The sequence below is a fragment of the Chrysochloris asiatica genome, unplaced genomic scaffold (assembly GCF_000296735.1).
Source record: "Chrysochloris asiatica unplaced genomic scaffold, ChrAsi1.0 scaffold00046, whole genome shotgun sequence".
NCBI classification, from domain to species: Eukaryota; Metazoa; Chordata; class Mammalia; order Afrosoricida; family Chrysochloridae; genus Chrysochloris; species Chrysochloris asiatica.
In genome coordinates this window covers 4,184,111-4,207,994 of record NW_006408564.1, presented here as the reverse complement: position 1 = coordinate 4,207,994, position 23,884 = coordinate 4,184,111, and the positions used below count along the sequence as shown (strand labels likewise).

Here is a 23,884-nt window from a genome sequence, read left to right as displayed (position 1 = left end):
GAGCTATCAGTCTCAGAGGCCTATCTTGAGAGCCTGTCTTGAAAAGATCTGCTGCACGGTCAGATGTGTTCAATGCAAAGGTGAGTCTGGTAGTAAACACTGCAAAGCTTTGTCATCTTTAAACCTGATACTGTTTGTGTTATGTGTTAATAATCATTTGCTAACGTTTATCATATGATCATGTCAGGTACTGAATAAAATCCTTACATGTGCTCTCTGGTCAATTTTTACTCATAGTGACGCTATGTGACAGTAGAACTGCCCCTTAAGGTTTCCTAAATTATAATCTTGACAAGTGCAGATGTTCACGACTTTCTCTCACAAAGGCACTGGGTGGGCTTGAATCACCAATATGGTGATGCACTGCTAAGTGATTATCTGATAACTGAATGGTCATTTATATTGTCATATTTCCTTCCTCAGCATTCTAAGAGAGAGACACTATTATCCTTCTTAGTTCTTTTATTAAGAAACCAAAGTTCCTAAGAAACCGTTAGCCAAGGATCACAAAAGCAAAAGGTGTTGGTATTCAAACTGGAGTATATTTGGTTCCAAAGCTTGGCCACTGAATCAGTACCTTCTTCCCTTGAGGATTGGGATGATATTTTACTAGTGTGGATAAGTTAAAATAATTATATTAGAATACATAAAGCATTCACAATGAGTCTTTTCCTTTTCTGTTTTTCTTTGTGGTGGATTGACAAAAAGCCCATAGCCATTGCTCATCACTTGGATTGCAATTCATTGACATCTCATATGACAGAGTAGAAGTGCTCTCTATAGGGCTTCTCGGCAGTAATATTTAGTGAAACAGGTCTTTTCTGGTACTGCTGGATGGATTCAAACTGCAAGTTGTTTGTACCTTTTAGGTAAATTAGGCACACAGTAGTGAATAGTACCTCACACTAGCTCTTTGCTAAGACCTGGACAATGTACTCTCCTACCCCTCCCCACTCCCATTGCCTTTGGATGACTGCTCCCAAAGGAGGCCAATTGAAGGAATGGTTGTGAATGAAGGCAGCCATTGTTCCTGACACTTCTGGCCTTTGGCCTTTCCACATGGGATACCAGGTGACCTCAGATTCACCAACACCCCTGAATAGAAGGTTACCAAGTATGTTGATGTTTGCTATCTAAGTGTCTTGAAGCATGGATGTTGGCAAATGAGTGAATCCTGACCTGGTTGCACTTGGAAGAGACGAGCCAGCTCACATATTGAGGACAGGGGTAGAAGCTGATGTACAGAGCAGAGAACTTCAACACGACTTCATGACCCCTGTGTTAGGAGACTCTAGTTGTGTGCGATTAGGTTTCAAAGACAAAATTCTCCATGATTGGAGTAAACTATTTCTTGAGGTCAGTTTTAGGTGGACGACAAGGCGCAAACTGCATTAAGGAGTCTGGGCTGCTAAAGACTGGCCTTTACAAGTTGGGTCTGTTCTTTGTCCTTGCTGAAGCTCCTCCTTGTTCAAATAGATCTCACTCCACGGGCCCCACCTTATGCAAGCCGCTTCGCTTTCTGTGTGCTTCCTTCCATATACATCATATATCATGCTGCTGGTGGACAATGTTGATGTGTATTGATATCAAAAGACTTTTCTTTTCTCAAGATGCTGTTTGAAAACACATCTTTAAAAATTTAGGCAAATGAGTGTCTCCCAGGTTGACTAGTGGTTCACAGCAAATGTCCCCTCCACCCTCAGGGGTTACAGAGAGGCTGTTTAGAATAGGATCTTTCGTCACTGTCTGTCGCAAGTCACCTCCTACTGAACTTATGGTTGAAGATTCAGGGTCAGGAGGGAAAGAAAACAGTAATTAACTGGGAAAAGTTGATTGAGCGGAATTTTTTTTTTTCTCCCACAGTATGATTAGAACATGACTGCGGGCGGTACACCATACATAATGTAGGTTCTCTCTTGTATGTTATTATCCAAACATTTCCTAATGGAATGTACTTTTTAAAGCATGTGCTTTTGTAATTGAATGTGTTCCTAAAGATGGGTCCGCTAACTCTCAGTAGAGTCCACCAGAAAAGTGTGGTATTGCTTGCTGCCACTTAATCCGCTGTACAACAGCTCCTAATTGGCCTGCTTTATTTGCAACTCCTAAAATTAATTTCAGACCCTCTCTTGGAGCTCCAGTCATCATTAGTAGGACGACTCTGACAGGGAGTGAAATCGAAATGTTTATAAAACTCCCTTTTAAATTGACTGTGATAAGTGACGTAGGGCTGGATTACCATCAGAGGATCAGGGTACTCTTTGTGAGGGTTAGCCACAGGCAACACTGAAAAAGCAGCATTTATCTTGGCAGGAAACGCCCTTCAGTCCCCTTTTGTTTTATTCAATGGGGAATTCTTTTTTTACTTCAGGGTGGCTAAAACCAATTTTTTTGGTGTTTTATTAGCTATATCTTGACTACCTCCTACAAACTGAATGACAGTTTAGGGTTATTAAATGTGTTCTTGTGCATATTTTTATCTGTTGTTAACCTTGACTAAATGCATGTGAGGGCATAGACTTCCCCCTTCTCTCCCTCCATTGTTGCCCATATTTGTTAAAGAAATTATTCCCCTTGACGTTTGTTTAGGCTGCACTTTGATAAAATACTGTCTTTGGTCCACTTTCTTAGCTTGGCATTCAGCAGACTCTTATAGATTTATTTCTCTTTGCATTATCTTATCTTCCTTCCTAGCATATTTAGGCTTCCTTTTCATATTTTACACTACATTTGGAGGCTTAGACAGATCACCTTAGTAACTGTATTCTGGAGCATTACAATGTTCTAAAGATAATTTTGTATGCCTTTGGCATACACTTAACCCCACAAAACTGTTCAGCAATGAGTATTCGAGAGTGCTTTGAAATGTTTGTGGAAATGTGAAATGAAAATATAATGGATTTTTTTTTTGCCAGAAACTTTTTGAAGCCCCTCAGATATGTATCCTTAATGTTGTATATGAATAAGCAAAAAGAACAACTTAAGTGTTGCAAACATTGTTAGGGTTACAGGAACGTCCTTCAGACTGAGGGAACAGTAACAACTTTGAAGCTATGTAAATCTGCTCTTGACTCTGGAAGGTGATTCACCAAATGAGGATAATAATTAAGTACCATGAGTTATATTTCCAGTTGATATCTATGTATCTTACTACTAGGAGTGCAGTGGCTCTGTAGGATAAGCACTGGACTGCAAACCACAAGGTAGGCAATTCGAGCCCACCAGCCACTCCGCAGGAGGACGAGGAGACTTTCTGTTCCCATAAAGATTTAAAGTCTCAGAAACCCTGTAACAGGATGATTATGAGTCAGAACCCACTCGATGGCACTTAATAACAACAACAAACTTTTCAACGGTACTTCTACATTTGAGTCTTATCATAAAATGGAACATCATAGCTGCAAATAATCTGGTGTTCTGCTGAACTAAAATTCCCTGTTGAATGAAAAAAAAAAAAAAATGAAGCTCCCTCATCTATTTCAATGTCTGTCATTTTCTCAATACAGGCATCCTTGTGTTGTTAGAAAGGTATTGGCCATCACGTGTTTTAAGACAATGCATCAGCAAATTAGTTCATGCATGTTGAATCCTGGTGTGGTGCAATGGGTTGATGTGCTGGTCCGCAAAGTTAGTTTGAACAGCAAGGTTGGCAATTCAAGCTCACCTGCTGCTCCTCGGAAACCCTATAAGGGTTGCTATGGGTTGTAATCGACTTGATGGCACTTAGCAACAACACCATACTATGAAAGTATAGATCTTGCAAAATAAAGTCAGTATCAAAAAATTCTTACTTAAAGCAAGTTGGATGAAAAGCCATAAGTGCAGAATTAGCTCAAAGCAATTTAAATGATTCACTCTAAGTTACTAACTTAATAAAGAATTGTTTTAAATTCATTTTATAAAGTTTATGGATTGCTTTTAAAAACAATGGCTATGTCAGCCTCGAATTATGATGGTGCCCTGCCTAGTATCCTTGTACAAATAGGTAATGACGTTAACGTATTCAGAATACCTTTGTGAATAATCTAAAGTGTAATATTTTTATATACATTTTAGTTTTTTACATCTTACTATCTTCTGCTAATTATTCCTTGATTAAAATAGAATTATTGAGTATAGGGGAACTCAGTGGCTCCATACAATAAGCACTGGATTGTGAACCACCAAGGTCCATGGTTTGAGCCTACCAGTCACTCTGTGGGAGAAAGTTGAGCCTCTCTGCTCCCTCAAAGATGCAAAGCCTCAGAAACCCTATACAGGGTTGCCATGAGTTTGAAAATGAGTTAGCACCACTTAACCACAGCAACAGTTGAGTATAGATTTTAATTAGGATATCTTAGGGATCATTGTCATTAGTTTATGGCCAGTATTTTAACTGAGGCTTTAAAAAATATATATGATATTTGTTACAGTAATTTTATTCAGAGATTTGTTAGTCAAAAGCAAAGCAAAACAAAAACAATAAAGGAAGCTTGCAGAGAGCAAAATGAATTCTTTTTTGTGAATATTAATTTTAAAGAATAGCTTTAAAGTTTCCTTTTATAAAATAGGTTTTAAATAGAGATTTAATAATTTAAAACAATTAGATTTGGTGATATATTTAAGGGTAACATCTGTAGAAAACTTGTTGTTGATGTTATGTGCTGTGGAGTCAGTTCCGACTCATAACAACCCTGTACAGTGTTTCCGAGGCTGTAAATCTTTATGGAAGCAGAAAGCCTCATCTTTCTCCCATGGAACAGCTGGTAGTTTTGAACTGCTGATCTTGTGGTTCACAGCCCGATTTGTACCCACTACGCTAACAGAGCTCCTACTGTAGAAAACTAGGAGTTGATAAATGTTTTTCTGATTGATGGAAAATTGAGAATTAGAAATTAATTTATTGTGATTTTTGATGATGTTATAAAAGAAGAAATACATGTTAAAATATCCAAAGTACAATTTATAGAATTATAAAGGAACAAAGAGTCTTGGTGTGGCACTGTAGCATAAGCACTGGACTGCTAAACACAATGTCAGTGGTTCAAACTCACCAGCCACTACTTGGAAACCCTACATAAGATTGCTATAAGTCAAAACTGACTCAACAGCACTTAAAAACAACAGCAAGGTGTTTAAGATGACCATTCTTTGGGTCAGTGATGATTTTAGCTGTTATTAAAGCTGTGTAATTTAAAATGTTGATTTGTTAAGTTACGACTCATTTGTTGAGTCAGTTATGACTCATAGTAAACCTATATAGGATTTCTGAGGAATAACTGGTAGATTTGCACCACTGATCAGTTAGCAGTCCAGTGCGTATCCTATAGCATGACACTGTTGTTGTTAAGTACCGTGGAGTTGGTTCCGACTCATAGTGACCCTGCACAGGGTTTCTGAGGCTATAAATCTTTACGGAAGCAGAAAGCCTCATCTTTCTTCTGTGGAACTGCTGGCCTTGAGGTTAGCAGCTCAACTCGTAACCACTACGTTACCAGAGCGTATGACACTAGGACTTCTTAAATGGTGACAGAGAAGAGGAAAATGTATTAATGACAGACAAAAGTGGTATAGAAGTTTTAGTCAACAGATGAATGCAATTGTCCAAATGGGGAATAATGTAGATTGTACCAGATAATTGAGTTTGTGTGTGAAAGGCAGGGAGTTGGGGATACTGCATACACCTGTCTATAAAGAGTTGTTGTTGTCCTTAATTGCCCCTGAGTCGGTTCCGGCTCATAGGGACCCTGTATAGGGTTTCAAAGTAGGGGTTGGTGAACTTGAATTACCAGACTTGGGGTTCAAACTGACCTTAATGTATCCTACAGTGCCACACCAGGACTCCGTATAAAGAGTAAGGGAGACAAAACACTAATACCTGGGTAGGAAAACAAGCAAATTTCACATATGTAAGCTTTGAAGCATATGACTATAATTACTTGCTGTCTGAAACTATCTACTTAAATTTTTTATATATATGTATAGAATATGTGTGTATATTTTATGAAAGAAAGAGAAATAATGCAGAAAAATATAAACTACTAAAAATAAAAGTTATCTATTCTACCATATGAAATGATGACTTACAGCATTTTGGTTTATTTCCTTCTAGGGTTTTTTTTGTTTGTTTTTTTCTCCCTTCTGTGACTATAATTTTATAGTTTTTAAGTATATACACTAGCATGTCAACAACTATGAAGGGTCCAGGACTTTTCTTACTGGCACACTAATAACTTAGCCTGTCTTAGTTTCATGGTTGCTGTCAGATAACAAGAGATGACTGAGCCAGACACAGGAACTCATAGTAGAGAGAACAACATCAGAATATTTGTATCACTTTCCCTTGCCCAAGTCCCATGAAGACTACAGGAATAGGTCAGAGAGCTGGCTGTACATGGAATGTGACTAGTGCAATTGGACAGCAACTCTGAGCATAGGGAAGTTGGATCTTTTCCAATGGGTCCTTTGCTCTGCAAGGTGACACTGTCTTTATTATACAGGTAAGTAAGCATGTCTACCCTTTGCTTTGAAGGGAGATAGATACTAACTCTATCTCTCAACTATCTACTTTTAAAACATCCTTGAAAAGATCATCAGAAAAGGAGATAGAACCTGACTCATAAAATGTGCTTAAACACCAGAGACTCACTGAGAATTGTTTTCCAACAAACATGGCCATGTTTCACATGTCATTAAGATTTCTTCATCATTATTTTAACTGGCTCCATTTGGCTTTGAAGAGTCAATTGTAAGTAGAGGTGTAAAACAGTCTCCTATCCTCCCTTCCTTACGTTATCCTAATACTGGCTTTTTAGATTGATTCATTAAAAAGGCTTGCTTGAGACATTTCCATTTGGTGCAGAGTAAGATAAAATATTGCAATCACTTTGGGTATGTTGTAGCTCAGTTTGTCATAGATATCAAATGAGTTCTCCATGATTTGAAGTCCTTATAACCCCTCATGTATAAACATGTGCTGGCTATGAGCAGCAAACTTGTCTAATGTCTCAAGATGTTATCCAGAAGGAGACAGGCTCAGTGAAGCAGGATATTAATGTCGCTGCTGGTAGTCCAGCCTGCACTGGTTTTCTTCTGGAAAGTCGTGGTATTTTCTGACATGTTCTGCTGCTCACATGTCTGCCTGAGCCTCAGACAGAAGCTCCTACTGCTTGGCATTAATGGGACCCAGGGAAGTCCACACACATCACTTCAGTGAAAAGGAGTAAAGTGTAAGATCCAAGTGACTATCTAGTGCAAACATCTTGAGAGGGGTCTAGACTGTTGGTGGGGATTTTAAAAAGGCAACAGGATTATGACCAAGTTTTGTTCCTGAGATTTGTGTGCAAGGAAAATACCAGTTTGGAGGCTTCTCTGTGTTATGTGGTCTTCTGAGTATCCAGAATGTTGCAGAAGCTGGGCAGATGTTGGAAACACGACTCTGATGGTAGAAATACTTAGGAGAGCACTTTCCTAGTCAAAAAGCATTCCAGAAAATTCTAGCTTAAATTCCATGACAGATGTCATAAAATGAGAATGTAAAGATGAAAGAAGCCAACTTAAATTTTGTGATGAGTAAGCCATGATCAAAGATTAAGCAAGAAGCAAAGAATTGTATAATGGCAGGAAGAATTGTATAGTGTTGTTTTAAAAAAAAACTTGTAAAAAAAAGTAGAGTGAACTTATCATTTACTCACTCAACAAACATTTTTGAGGACTCACTATATGCTTGATACTCTTCTAGAAACTGGATAATTGGTAATGAATAAGACAAATGATCTTCCAGTTTCATGAAGTGTCAAGTCTGGAAAACCAAAAATATCTGGAATAAATGCAAACAGTGAAGAGTTCTATGAAAAAAAAAAAAAAAATTCAAATCATATACTGTGAGAGATCAGTGACCTGGGTAGAATGTAGAAAGTGGGAGACACTGTCTTCATGCAACAGAGTGGTGTAATCAGATGTATGATGTTTGTAAAGATTAGTTTCTGGACCAGTAACTTGCTTTTGCAGTGGTAATTGGGAAAGCTCTGATAGCGAGAAAAGAGTTAGATAACCAATGTGTATTTAAGTAAAACCAACTGAAGTTGTTGGTGGGTTGACTTGGGACGGAGGTGAGTGGTGAGGAAGAAGGCATGAAAGGAATTAAGGGTGTTTTCTAGGTTTGAGGTTTGGGTTACTTGGTGAATGGTAAGTATGTCATTACTGAGAATAGGAAAACTTAGGAAGGAAACATTTTTAGTGGGGTAGCAGTGATACATCACTAGTTGAACCCAAAATGGAGGCTAAATATATTCCTATGCCTCAATGAAATCTTCAAATAATAATACTTGATGTTGAAATTGCCTGCCAATTTTGTTCCGTTGTCTTGGAGTACCTAGAATTGACGTGGCACATGGATGAGTGGGTAGATGGATGGATGGATGATGGATGCATGCATGCAAGGCTGGAAGTATGTATGTGTGCATGGTTACATGTGTGGATACATGATGGATTAAAGTAACTTAGTACAAAATGCTTAGATTGACCCCTCCCCACTTCTACCTTTTCTATTCCATATTCAGCTGTACTTCGGAAGCCATTGAAAGTGGCTCTCTCAGAGACTCCAGGGTGTTTGTCTTGATCTTAGAGATTCTAATCCAAGCTTTTCTGCCCATTCTGATAGTCATTGAAGTAGTTTGTCTTAAGCATTATCCATTACCTTTCCCATTGTGATGATACGTTGTGGCTCATGTCAACTATCAATGCAATTTTCTTTTCTAAACCTTATAAAAATGATAACAACACTCTTTGTTTTACCAGACAGGAAGCGTTGCTTGCAGCAATCAGTGAAAAAGATGCGAACATTGCCTTGCTGGAATTGTCTGCGTCCAAAAAGAAAAAGACTCAAGAAGAAGTAATGGCTCTCAAGCGGGAAAAAGACCGACTCGTGCATCAGTTAAAGCAACAGGTAGGGCCTTCTGATGAAAGGTGTGTGTTTGGCTGCGGTTGGAGTCTTGGGTGCTTTCCCTGGGTTTAGCTACTCTTCATTTCCCCAAGTCCATTCTGCGGGCTCAAGCTGAAATGACCTGAGTGGTAGGAGTGAAATGGCCTGAGTTGTCACTGGAATGCCATTTTACTGCTTTTCTGTGTTTCTGCGCATGTTGCCTGGGCTTGTGTGGTTTGCAATCAGCACTGTTTTCCTTTCTTTTGTATTAGCACCATCACCCCCAAAACAGCTCTCTTCCTTCCAGTGGACTTTGGTTAACTTCTGACTAAATCCTAGAAACTCCTAATTAAATTCTGGGCCACCTTCTTCTTTTAGACCTGTTCCCTTCTGTCCTGCTCACTTCCTGGCCTCCTTCAATAGCTTCTCTCATCCAGTTCTTCAGGTTTCTTTCTCTCCATACTTCCAAATTTGGTTCTTCAACTTTTTTTCTCCCAGTACCATTCAGGCAAGCACCATCTCCCAGCCCCTCACACTGCCAGGCTAGTCTTGAAGATACCTGTAGCCATGATGCAGTCTAGTTTATTTAACACCTGTTTTCCTCCTCTCTAGATCCCAGTATTTATTTTGAAGGGAAAGGAAGGAGGATCATGGTTCTAACTTGTGCAGAAGGTTCTTTGCTTTCTGGCAAGTTTTGTGAGAAAGACTGACATAGAAATAATTGTGTGAAGTTTATTGGAAAGGCACTCCTGACATTTTCAGCCATGATTTCTCTTCCATATAAATACATAAATAAATGAGGGCAGGAGGGTGACTTTTGTAAGTGATGCATAAAGATATTCACTCAGATCTTACTTCTTTATGAAATCCATTCAGAAGTAGGTTTGTGGTCCAGCGGTCTGTGGCCTTACAAAGTGACTGCCACATCTTAGCTAAGGCCACACACATGCAGCTCTGAAGCTTTCTAACCACCACGTGGTGACCACGTGGATGGTATCCACCTCAACTTCAGTCCCCAGAACTAGATCTCCACCTACCAGGGTGGTCTGGGTTGGGCATAGTGTGTAGGATGAGTGGAAGGGAAACCAGAAGGTTGATTCCTCTTCGCCTTACAATTAGACCAACCCTTTCCCTCCTCAGGAAGGAAAAGGCATCCTTTGGTGGCAAACTGGAGTCCATTTCTCATGGGGGTTGCCTTGCTAAGAGACAGAGAGACCACCACCCATACCTGGGTATCCTCTCCTTGCAGAGGGGAGCCCCAGCCATTTCTAGACCAAATCTGGGATCATTGCACAGCGCGGCATGCCTCACTAGCGCTGCCCCCAGGCTTTGGAACAGCTTATATCTGACCTCTTTGTTTGGGGCTGTGCTTCTCCTACACTAGATTTTCCACCCACGTGGCCATAGAAAGTCAAAACGAGCCTCCTTCTTTGCTTTCCCTAGACTCCTTCCCTCTGCGCCCTGCACCCTCCCCTCCTGCATCTAACCATTGTAGCTTTCTCCCACAGGTTTATAAACCTAAGAAACAGCCCCCGAGCTCGAATATACCATGCACTTGTGATGCTGGCTACAGTACAGATATTACGGCCAAGTACCATGGGTCCAGCTACGATGCATACATGATCCAAAGGTCTCAGGTCAGTCAGCTGCTGAGGAGACACTTGGCCCCGCCTTGGGGGGTGGGGGCACATAGAAGTTACAGCTTGTCTTGACCCTCACCTCTTTGGATGACTTCTTGAACTTGGTGGCCATGTAGTCTGGAACCGTACAGAATAGCATTCTATGCTGCTTTGCCATGTCATTTTCCTTATTACACATTTACTCTTGGCTCTGGATTGGGTGACCACCCATAGGTCAGCTCTTCTGAGATGCCTTTGCTGCCTGGCAGAATAGAATCTCCTTTTGAATGTTTCTTTCTTGTTTCTTAAATACTTGGCTTCTCATATCTCCTTCTAGTCTTGTGAGTAAGGATTTTTTTTTTTTTTCTTTAAGGCTGCACTTTTTTTTTTTTTTCCCCTTTCTCAGCATCATGAAAATGCACTCCTAGATTCCAGGAAGGATTGAGTGTAGCCCTTCAATTTGCTCCTGGGAAACTGCACAAAGCCTTCATTATTTGCGACAGACTAGGTTTTGGGTATCATGGGGCACATTTGGGAAACCCCAGCCGTGCAGAGGTAGGCTCCCGCCTGGGCTAAGGCAGAGTCTGGAGGGCTGTTGTGGAGAAAAAGACAGAGGAGGAGGACTGGCTCCTCAATCTTTTAGGTTTGGAGGTTTGGAATCCTTTCACATATTCTGCCCACTCTAGACAAATACAGGCAAGTCACCTGAATTGATTTCTCTGTATTGTAAATGATGAAGACTTTAACACTACTAGTAATTCCTTTGCTGATGAAAACAACCCCCTCCTATTGAGTATTTTCTCAGTGCCAGGCGATGTATCCAGTGTCACAGCGGCCCTCTGGGTTGAGTCCCAGGACTGTCTCCACTTTACAGGCCACATAAATGAGACTCAGTGCAAAATAACTGCCCAAATCCAGGCAACTTTTGTAAGAGCTTAGACTTGGGATAATCTGTCTAACTCCACACATCCAAGTCCAGAAGGAACTCAAGGTAACAAGCAAAAAGGTATCCCCAGAAAATGTCACATCCTCTTATCTTAATGAACCTGAAGAATATGCAAAAACTCATTTAAGACTGTTTTCCTGCTATTTACAAAGAATGAGTTCAGTCTAATGTACTTACACTGAGAATCTTTGTTCACATCAACAAAATTTTTTGGTACTTTTGAGCTCTTGCCATGTACCAAATATGGATCAAAGGCTTTACATAGATTAGCTCATCAACTCCCAACAAGCTAAAGAACTGGTGCCCTAATAGAGAAAGAACCAGAGGCCCCAAGAAGTTGGATTCCTCCCTGAGGCTTCAAAGCTGGACTTGGAGGCTTGATGTTTGAGAGGACCCTTTGCCCCCACCATCAATTTTGCAGAGGTGTGTGGAGTTGAATTGCTTAGGTTCAATCTTATTTCTAGCTCTTGTCAGTTAGGTGTTCACATATAAGATACTAAACTCTCCTTGACCTTGGTTACTTTATCTGTAAATAGGAACTAGTTGCCCAAATAAGAAAGCAATGTTGTGGGGATCACGTCTATGAAGTGTTTTGTATGTACCTGGCACACAATAGTTCAATGTCTACTGTTCTGCTACTACCACCAGCACTACTACTACTACTAACTGACATCATCAGCACTGAAACACAAGCTTTTTTGTGATTTTTACCTTCACTGTTTAACACACACCTGGGAGACATGGGGTGTTGAGTACACTGCTCAACTGTGAAAGAGAGAACAGACAGATGTTGGCCCTAAAATTGTCCTTGTTCCTCCTCTCCTAAAACCCAAAGACTTGAGGAATAGTGAGCAGGCCTGTCAGGAACCCCCAGTCCCAGCTGCCTGCTAAGATACCTACTCAGTTATTAAATTTACCTGGGTTTGTGGATACAGTGTACATAGACATTAACCCAGGATGGCATCACTAAGAGGACAAGTCCCAGACCACAATTCTAAACACTTGCATGGTTGACCATGAAGAACAAAGCTCTTTCAGGGGTCCATACCCAAGGTCCAGGCGCTCACCTGTCCAGTCTCCTCTGCAGAGGTTGAGATATTTTGGCTCATGGGAGGTGCCAACCTCTTCAGGCATTCTTTGGAGCTGGTCCCATCCATATAGAAGTCTCTCCACTCACTCACTGCCCATGCCATCTCTGGTGACTGAACATGAGTACCTCACTCAACAACCCCCCCAGTACTTATACTAAGTCAGGCACATTTTTGGCATGCAATAAATATTTGTTTTGTGAATGAAATGACTGATTATTGCATGCCAGGTCCTATGTGAAGTGCTTCGTGTATACATATATTCTCTCATTTTCTCTTTATAATTCACCAGCTAACTAATTGAGCACCTACTATGTTGCAGGCTTACTGCCAGGTGCTAGGGATTCAGCTACAACAGATAACTGTACCAGCTCCAGTGAGGACAGCATCATTCTTATTTTTCAGCTGGTCAAAACCATGACAGGTCCCATGGCTTCACCATCAAACCACAGAAACCCAGCAGTGCCAGGGTTTGATCCCAGTACTGTAGGGATGCTGAAGTTTTGCACCTAGCTGAGCTGAACACTACCTTCCTAAAACAGCACTGAGAGCCTTGGATTAACTCCTGACACATCATAGATCTCATTAGAGAAAACAAAAACAAAAACAGTTTGAATGCTTCAGACTGTCACATGCAAGTTGCCCAGGGGCATAGGGGTTAGACAGGAATGGTACCTTGGTGAGAATTCCACACTGAGTCTTGACTCACCAAATATCTATTAGATATCTCATATGTGCTTGTCATTGTTTTAGGCCTTTGGAATACATGAGTGATCAAAATAGACAAAGATCCCTTCCTCAAGGTTCTTACTTTTCACTGGGGGAAGACAAGAAATCAATGATGAACATAATTTGGTAAATTACATGGCAGAAGGAAGACAAATATGGACCAGTATAAGGATGAACAAGAGTGCCAGGGGAGGAGCAAGAGACTGGTGACACTGGGGAGACATTTGAGCAGACTTGAAGGAGAGGAGGGAATAAGCCATGTAGACATCTAGGATGAGAATCTTTCAGGCAGAGCCAGTGCAAAGACTTAAGGCAAGAATAAGGTGGTGTGCTTGGGGAACTGCAGGGAGACCAGTGTGGCTGGAGTGAGCCAGGAGCAGAGGAGTTAATGGTCAGAGCGATAATGGAGTAGGGAAGACAACTCTTGTCTACTTGTTATCGTTGATGGTGCCTTCAAGTCACTTGTGATTCATAGTGACCCTGTATAGGATTTCCAAGGAGTGGCTGGTGACTTTGAGCCCTTGACCTTGTGGTTCAGACTGACTTTGTGGTCCGGTGCAGTATCCTACAGGGCTACACCAGAATTCCTAAGTCTGCTAAGAGGGTGTAGTCTGAAGCAGATATTCTCTGCTAATAGGAAGTAGAATACACCTGCCCTACAGCCTCAGACCTGGGCGGGCTTCCTTGAGCAGTACTCTGGACTGCCCTTTGTTTAAGAATGCCCAAGTGAGCTCATGTTCTGAATCCCCTGGCTTCAACTTCCAAAGAGTCCCAGGTGCTTTGCTTTGTATTCTTATAAAGCACTGCCATGTGGTTTAAACCCCAAAAGAGAACTAATGCAAGAATTCACCTGTCACACCTGATGAGATTTTTCAGGTCATGTGGGAGCAGACCCTTTAACAAAATGTCCTCCCTGATCTTCTGCCACCAGAATCCAAACCCACATCCACCTTGCTGTCAGGAGGTAGGCAGGGGCCATCACTTCATGTCTTGCTCCAAAGGTGTTGGTTGTGCCCTTTTAAAATTGCACCCAGCCTCCCAGCCAGCCTACCTGTTCTCAAAATCCAATGGGCAGAAGTGTGATCTTTTCTAAAGGTAGATTTTGTGTAAGCTCATTATCCTCCATTCCCCACTGCTAAAACCCTACCATGACTTCCCATGATGTTGGGATAAAAACAAACTCAAGCCACTGTACTGAGTGAGTGGGCTAGAGGTATAAATGAATAAATGAGTGCATGAATGAGGGAATCACCAGGGTAGCTTATTAAAATGGAAGCAGCATCGATCAATCCTGATTTTTGCTCCCTTTAAACAAGACTTCATCTCAAATTTTTCCTCATCCTAGTGTTCCAGGCAGCCACTACCAACCTATGCTGTTGTTGTTAAGCACCCTCAACTTGGTTCTGATTCTTTGTGACCCGTGTAGGTTTTCTGAGGATGGACTGGTGGTTTTGAACTGCTGACCTGGAGGTTAGCAGTCCAGTGCGTATCCTATAGTGCAAGTCCAGAACTTTAGGTTATTGTTGTTGTTAAGTACCATTGAGTCAGTTCTGACTCACTGCAACCATGTGTAGGGTTTACAGGGAGTGACTGGTGGGCTTGAACTGTTGACTTGAAGATTAGCAGTCCTGTGTTTATCCTGCATTGCCACACCAGAACTTCCGGAGCCTATAGGAGTTGGTCTGAAAGATCAAAGCTGTTGCCAAGTGCCGTCCGCAGAATGGCCCCATGCTTTCTCTTTCCATGTTTCAAGACATTGTATTTACAATGATGGCCATATTTGAACTTCTCCTCCTCAAAATCTCTTCACCATACTCTATTTCAAATCCTCTCTAACTTCCTAGGTTCTTCTTGACTAAAATGCCATGGAGTCCCCAAATGTAGCAGAGATTTCTTGTTCTTATTAAAGGAGTCGTGTCTCTCCCCTGCCCCCTGTCCATTTTATCCCTGAGACTTCTGAATGTCTCATAAATCAATTTGCTTAGAAATACCTCAACTCCTGTTAGCCATCTGTCATGAAAGCCAGAGAAGGTGATATGAAATGAGTTCAGAAATTCCAACTATGTTTAACAACAAAAGAATCTTTATGGCACTCTTTAGGCGTTGACATTTAGGCTGCTGGTAGGCTAAGCATGGTATCAAGGTAGAAGAACAGAAAAAAAATAACTTTCTGTTACTTGTTGTATAAAAGAAAAGATAATGGAATAATTTCTACTTGATAGTATACATATACATTTTCCAAACGTTAATTCTTCCTTTTTCTGTTTCCTCACAAGCACTGCTCACACGTTTACTCCACCCCTTTAACAAGAACAACAACAACAAAAAAATCTGGCTTCCAGATTTGTGCAGCATTGGAAGAGGGTCTCAACTGGGAGTGGGTTCCGTTGCGATTTTGCTTTTGTCTCCAGGGAAACGAGTTTTTAAAATATGATTTAAAATGACCATCTTTCCTTCTTTTGTGTCTTGGATCCAATCTACCCGAAGTCCTTTCTTCTATCCTTGAAGAAAGGGCTGACATCAAAATAATTAATTCTGAAATCATTGGATTTGCCTGTTGTTAAAGGATTTTTGAAGAAAGCTTAAAACTAAATCTTACCCCCTAAGCCTTATTCCCAAATGCTCCCTGTGTGCTGAAGCAGTGATATGCACATCTTTGAGGAAAATGCCTTTTTTTAAATGAGGGCCAGACACTATTGTTTAGTTAAAATTAGAACCAGCTTATTTCTCAACCAGTTTAAATGCCTTTGAGATCAGAGATAAATTGTACTTGGTTTGATTTTTCCCGTTTTCTACCCGTTCAGTATGTGGTAGGCGTTGCTTTTCAGTTCAAGGAGCATGTTGTTCAGTCAGTGACAGAAGGTTGTAAGACCAGGAAACTATTTTATTGGTTGTTTTCCATTCTGGAGACTAGGCCCAGCTGGGACAATGGGATCTGTCTAGGTAGGGGCTCTGCTCGGCTGTGTTGTCCAGAAAGTTATAGGACTATCTTCAAGGTAAACATAAGAGTAGCTGAGAATGGGAGAAGGTAAAGGCTGCCTTGGAATGTCATCAGAAGAGTCCCTTGAAAGGGTGTGATTCTAGTAAAAATTGGTTATCAGCCAAGGTGGAGCCATCCTACCAGGGAAAACTGGAAGCTCACAAGTTGGTTGCAGGGCTGGCCAAACCCCACCCACCCACTTACTCTTCAGACCACAAGGTTGTGCTTCCATTTACACTTCCATTGTATCCTAAGTAGATGACTTTTAATTACCCTTTGTGGTTCAAGAGGTCAGCCCCATTAAACATCAGTGGAGAAACTCCATGAATTGGGGTTCCCATAGCCTCCTGTTGTGGTTGGATGAACTCCAGAAAAGCTTGATTTGATCCCAGTATTGTAATGCATCACAGACTTGCCCTGGATCAAATTGCTGAAATGCAAATGCATTGGTTAGTACTGCAAACTCACTTTGGGATAAGCTGCCCCACTAGTAGACTATACCCACATCTCTATTTATCTTTGACTTCAATGCAAAGTGTCTTTTCTGTGTGTTCTAAGGAACCCCTCTGTTTAAAAAAAAAAAAAAATTAATTAATTAAATAAATGCTCATATTGCTCCCCAGCTAGCAGAGGGCAAGGCTTTCTCCTGGAGGTAAAACTTGAACTGCTCAGTTTTACTGAAGTCGGTTTCCTCATAGTAGCCAAGTGATTAGGCAGGATGCTAGTCTACTCTCCCTGTCTGGAAACATTCCTGAGTCTAGGCAGCTGTTGCCTCAAACCTGATACTCAGGGAATCCATTAAATTTGCCAGTTACAATTCAAAATAGCACTCAAAGATAGCGGCAGCAATGCATATTCTCTGTGATCTCATACCTGATTCCAATTCCTATTGGAAGAGCATCTGCCCAGAGCATCAAGCTACCTCTTACAGACATTCTCTGAGTCTCTCCTTTAAAGAGTTGCTTTGTTGAAAGCCACATCTTTAAAACATGGCCACTGGCCAGTTTGTTGGGCCCTCTTGAACTGTAGAAGGAGATGTTGACGCTGTCCTTGAGCCTTGGGCTGTTATCAGTTTTATCACCACTGAGATAAGATATTAGCTCATGACATAGATAACAGGAGAAATTGCTAAAGTGTCAGAATGAGAGAAGTGCAAAGGTGTTCTCAAAAGTTCGAAACTCTTTGCTTATTGGAAGGATCAGGGCATGCTTCCTGTAAAAATACAAATCTTAACAGAGTTTAACATACACTTACTATATGTCTCAGAGTCTTGATATGGTGCTATGGGTTAATGTGCTGCACTGCAAGGTCAGTATGAACCACAAGGTCGGCACTTCAAGCTCACGAGCCGCTCCTCGAATACCATGTACTGGGTCACTATGAGTTGGAACTGTCTTGAAGACACTTAACAGCAAACATCAATAGCCTACCACTGCAACTGTGATGCCTCCCCTAAAGGTTTCAATGGAGTCCTGGTGTGGCACTGTACGATAAGCACTGGACTGTTAACCACAGGGTTGGTGGTTCAAACCCACCAGCTGCTTCTTGGAAACTCTATACAGGATCACTATGAGTCAGAACCCATTGGATGGCACTTAACAACGGTCAACATTGGTAGTTTAAGTCAAAGCACATTTTTGGCATTTTGAGTTTAATTTTGCACGTATAAGTTGAAGACACAAACTTTACCACTGCATTCTCCTGCTTTTAGACATACGTAGAGGGGGAGATAGATCTGACTGTTAAGTTTCCGAGCTATTTGCCAAATTTGCTTCAGTATTTGGAAGCCCCCCCCACAGTATGTAACAGTTGGCAGAATGGAACAGAATAACAGGCTGAGCTGAAGGTGACCAAAACAGAGAATAACGCAGAAATGCCAACAAGATCTCTCATGAGCTGTCTCTCTCTCTCTCTCTTTTTTTTTAATTCAAATTTCACATCTGTGCTCTATTTTTAAACATTTATTCTTTAAGTGATAACGCATGTTTTACCAAACCTCTTATTGGATTAGACATGTTTGAAATCCACTCGACTTTAACCTGTTCATTACTGCCTCTAAGAACATTCAGATCCTCTAGCAAATTTGTGTGTGTATGGGAAGAAATAGTCCCCCATGAAATCAGCCACTAGGGAGATGTCACATTTTGGGGAAGAGGGAGTTTCAGCTGCTACACTATAAAATTGGGGCAGGGAGCGGGGAGTGGGGAGTTCTTGAATAGACATTGCTTCAAAAGGATGTAGCTGTGGGGGTAATAAGTTCAGGGGTCTTGCTCTTCCTGATGGTTTTTCTACTCACGTTTTAGAGTGGGAGATATTAATGTTTTGTTGCTGTTGTTTGAGGTCTTACTGTATATCTGGCATCCCTTGGTTGTGCAAATGATTAACACAGTTTTGCTGCTAACTGAAAGATTAGAGGTTCGAGCTTACCCAGAGATACCCAGAGGAAGAAAGACTTGGCAATCGCCTTCTGAAAAGCCATCCATTGAAAACCCTGTGAATCACAGTCGAGTAAACTAGATGGCAACTGATTTTTGATGGTTAACTGTATACCAAAGAGGTCCCATGCATAGCACAGAGACATCATGTTCATCCAGTAACCAAACAGTTGGTGGCTAAAATCCAGCCTGTGGCACCACCGAAGATAGGAACTGCAATCTGCTTTCACAAAGATTGTTGCTGTGGGGGTTGTTGTTGTTGTTGTTGTTAAGTGCCGTCGAGTCGGTTCTGACCCATAGCGACCCTGTACAGGGTTTCCGAGGGTGTAAATCTTTACGGGAGTAGAAAGCCTCATCTTTCTCCCGCGGAGCGGCTGGTAGTTTCGAACCACTGACCTTAAGGTTCGCAGCCCGATTCGTAACCACTACGCTACCAGAGCTCCTTTGTTAAGTGCCATCGAGTCGGTTAAATCTTTATGGGAGTAGAAAGCCTCATCTTTCTCCCACGGAACAGCTGGTAGTTTCGAACCACTGACCTTAAGGTTCGCAGCCCGATTCATCACCAGGTGCCATCAAGTTAGTTCTGACTCCTAGTAACACTAAGTACAAGAGAACAAAACGTTGCCCAGTCTCGTGTTATCCTCACCACGTCCCCATGTCTGGGCTCATTGTTGTAGCCAGCATGGTATTTGATCTTATTGAGCGAGGTCTTCATTGTTTTCACTGACCGTCTACTTTTCCAAGCATGATATTCTTGTCTGTCATGGATAAGACTGCTTCCTGATGACATGTCCAAAGTGCATGAGACCCATTCTCAGCAACCTCACTTCTGAGGAGCATTCTGACTGTACTTTTGCCAACACAGATTTGTTTGCTCTTCCGGCAGTCCATGGTATATTCAATAAGCTTCTCCCACACCATAGTTCAAGTGCATCCGTTATTTTTCAGTCTTTCCTACTCAGTGTGTAGCTTTCACATGCATATGAGACAATTAAAAATACTGTGCTTTGGGTCAGATTCACCTTTGCTCTCAATAATGATTATAGCCAAGGAAACACTATGGAGCATTTGTGCTTTCTGACACATGGGTTTGCCATGAGTAGGAATCAACTCAATAACAATCAGTTGGGTTTGACTTTTCTGTATCCCTAACAGTGGGCTAAGGGTTTAAAATAGATGATCTCATTTAATTCTCACTGTAACTGAAAACCATGTACTATGAATCCCATTTCAGAGATGAGGAAACTGAGGTCCAGGAACTTGGCAAAGATGCCACAACTGGTGAAGGACAGAGCTAGAGCCCAGGCAGGTCTCATTCCAAAGCCTTCCACACTCTTCCCAACAGATGACTCCAAGTTGGTGTGATACTTCATTTACGTCACAGCCCCCATTCACTGAGACTAAAAAGGAACCTAAGAAGGAGACCTTAGTATATGGCCCCGAGTGCCCACTCCCAGTCCCTCCTTCTTGTCCCAGCCAGGCTCCTGTGCTGACCTGAAGTCACCTTAGGCAGGTCTGATGGGGGGAAGTCACCCCCTCCTGGGTCACCACGTATCCCCCCCTGCTGTCACTGGGGGGTAGTGGGAGTGAGGGGTGAGGAACAGAACTAGGGGCTCCGTCAAGTGTGGTGCCATTTATGTTTCCGGCAAGAAATGTCTGGACTTGCCTCTTCTGGCCTATTTCATTCTCAAGGTATCTCCTTCAAAGCCTTTCCACCCCTTTTAGTTTTTCAGTTCTTCTTCATTAGTTAGCATCTAAAAACAGGTTTCTCCTGGTCCCTTTTTCTCCCCCACCTCTCTTCTGTCCTCTCATCATATAATTAAAAGTCCTTCCAAGCTGTCTTCACCTTATCATTTCAAATGAATTGAAAAGAGATCCGACTTCCTGCCCCTGTGTCCTCCTGTTATGGAATTTCAAAATGAAAGAAAAGCCCGTTTTCACTCCCGTTTTGTAACACCGCCCCCACCCCCAGCTCATCCCCACCCCTACACACTCAAAAAAACTCAACCTGGATATAGTGCAGTCAGTGCGGACTCAATGACGACTCAGTGACCTTGTAGGATAGACGGCAGCTGCCCCACAGGGTTTCTAGGGTTGTATTTCACTTCCTTGTTGTTAAGGGCTATCCTGTTGGGTCAGACTCACAGCGACCCTGTATAGGGTTTCCAAAGAGGGGTTGGTGAGTTTGAGCGCTGCACTTGTGGTTATTAAGTAGTCCAGTGCTTATCCTACAGCGCCACACCAGGACTCCATTTTGATTCATGTTGTTGATATTTTTATTAATTGCCATCGAGTCGGTTCCAACTCATACTGACCCTTTATGTGGTTTCTAAAGTTGCTACCAGTAGGTTTGAACCACGGATTTGACCTTGCAGTTAGCAGTTCAGTGCTTACCCTATAGTGTCACACCAGGACACCTTTCACTTCATATTGTTGTTGCTAAGTGCCTTTAAATGGATTCCAACTCATAGAGACTCTGAGAGTTCCCAAGGAGTGACCAATAGGTTTCAACCACCAGCCATACCATTAGCAGTTCAGTGCTTGTCTAACAGGCCAGCCATTGTCCATTAAATAACTAATACTACCAGACTGATGTTGTTGTTAACCAGCATAATAGTGTAATATGTGTTTGCTCTGCCAGGCAAAAGAATTTCTTCTACTACTGCTTTTCAAATAATAATTGCACGGCAGTAGAAATGTGTCACCCTCCTTTAGTCATTGGGCTCTATCCTATAGGGTCCCTGTGAATTAGAATCAGCCCCATAGCAGTGGGGTTTTGTTTTGTTTTTTCCCCTATTGTTATAGAAAAGTAACTGTCAACAACAGAATTAAAAATCTTCAGTAGTTGATCTTTAGCCCTACAAGGTTTGAACTTCAATTCCATATTCTTTTTGGGTAGATGCCCCAATGGTTTTTTTTTTGTTTTGTTTTGTTTTGTTTTCATTCTTTACTGCTCATTAAAACAGAGTTACAAAGTCCAGAATCTCCCATTTCAGTGTTGTTCTTTTATTTTAGCCCACAGTAAAGGACTGTATTAGAAAGTAGCATAGATTTTATAACTGTCCTTACTATGTAAATAATCACTTTTCCTTAGTAGTTGAAAGCATATGAATAAGTGTCCTGGTGTGGCGCTGTGGGTTAGTGCGCTGGACTGCAAAGTTGGTTTGAACCTCAAGGTCAACAGTTCAAGCTCACCAGCTGCTCCTTGGAAACCCTATACAGGGTCACTATGGGTCGGAACTGACTCGACCACAGGTAACAACAATAACAACAACTATATATGCTCATTATAGAAACAGAAAAATATAAATAAGAAACCTAAAATCACTCATAATTCTGCCACTCATAAGTAACTGTCATTAAGATTTGTAGCTTCTTACAGTTTTCTACATTCTTATTTGAACGCTGATATGACATGGTACATAAAAAAGCTTTTTAGTCTTTTTAATATTTTATATCGTATGCATTCTCTCATGTCCCTAAAAGTCTTCGAAACATATTTCTTGGTTGTATGATTTTCATCATTGCCATAATTAAGTTTTTTATCCTCCTATTGCTGAGGCTTTAATTTGTTCTTAGTTTTCCCCTTTTATAATCACATGATTAAGTACATCTTAATACATAAATCTTTTTTTTTTTTTTCTGTTATTTTCCTTAGGATTAATGTCTAAAAGTTGACTTATTAGACTTATGGGTGTTTGTAAGGCTTTTAGATAATTAAGAAATATCTCCCTTCTACAAAGCTCTTGACATTTATAAAATTTTATGTATCTGTCAATGGCTTGTGTTGAGTTTGTCAGACTACACTTGGATAACATACAACTCATATATTTGCTGCAGAATTCAACTGTGGATGGTGCAAATAATAAGTAAGCTAAGAAACTAGAAAGCAGGGTTTTTTTTTAAAACTTCTTTTGGAAGGTTGACATGGGAAGTAACGGGCAATTCATTCAGTCATATAATAAGCATTTATTGAGCATATACTATATATCCAGTGCCACAACTATGGCACTGAACAAAACAGACAAAATCCCTGCCCCACAGAGCTTATACCTCTGCAGGAGGGAGGACAAGAAATGAAAAAAGACATGAAATTTATAATGTATTAAATGACAAGTGCTATGAAGAAAAGTAAAGCATTGAGAGGATATTCAAAGAGGGGTCTGAGGGTCATTTTTAAGGGGGAGCAGTGTCTGGAAATGCCTACCCAAGAAAAACAGGACAGACGCTTGCAGGGTGGTGTGAGGTGAGCTGAGTGGAGGACAAAGCAAGGAGCACGGCGGAAGACGTGAGTGGGCCAAACCACAGGCAGGAGGTGGACTCTGATCTTTTCAGGTCTGCTCGCCAAGTGCAGTTGCTCAATTGACAAGGTGGGGGAGCCAGAACCTCACAACACTGGTATTTAGATGAGATTATTTTAAAACTACACACACAACTACCAAAAAAACAAAACAAAACAAAAAACCACTCTCTTATCTCTGCCTTGATTTGGCCTTTGGGGCATGCTTGTGGGACAAAGCCAGCTCATCTTCAGTCAGATGATCTTTGACACAGTCTGGGGATGAATTGTGCACAGAGGTTATAAAATGAGATTGTATTGGGAGGCAGCGATCCCAGAAAACAGTGCAAACTCACGGAACAAGAAGGACAACTCAGAAGGTCTCACTCCAGGCCTCGTTCATATAACCCAGATCTCCAGTTTCCTGAGTATGCCTGGTTGGTTTATTCCTTCTTTCTCAATGGCTCTGCACTTCTGGTTGGCGCTGTGGGTCAACGCACCAGACTGCAAAGCTGTTTGAACTGCAAGGTTGGCTGTGCAAGCCCACCTACTGCTCCTTGGAAACCCTATGCAGGGTCACGATGGGTCAGAACTGACTCGATGGCACATAACAACAACAACAACAGCACTTCTAGAATTGCAAACACTGCTTAGAAACCAATCAGGGACCCTGCTGGGTTGGGCTATCTGACATGTGCCAAAGCCCCTTTGGGTAATCAAGGAGAAAGAAGACGTGTGTGGTCACAAAGCTAGTTTCTCTTCTCAGTTTTTATGGATTTGGGCCACCCCTCCAAGAATGCTTTGACAGGTAGTAGAAGGTGGTAGGACAAGATAGGACCTGATAATCAGAACTCGAGCTCAGCTCTGGCTTCAACATACTGAGGAACTGTTGTTGTTGTTGTTGTT

General features: G+C 41.4%; 1 protein-coding gene across 1 annotated transcript in view; it reads left to right on the top strand.

Annotated features, from left to right (window-relative positions):
* ERC2 (ELKS/RAB6-interacting/CAST family member 2) overlaps positions 1-23,884 on the top strand; it is a 1,669,968-nt gene that overhangs the window by 1,282,694 nt on the left and 363,390 nt on the right. The window contains exon 15 of the mRNA XM_006862059.1: positions 8,779-8,926. Coding sequence (XP_006862121.1) covers positions 8,779-8,926 — 148 coding nt within the window. The remainder of the gene's footprint in view (positions 1-8,778; positions 8,927-23,884) is intronic.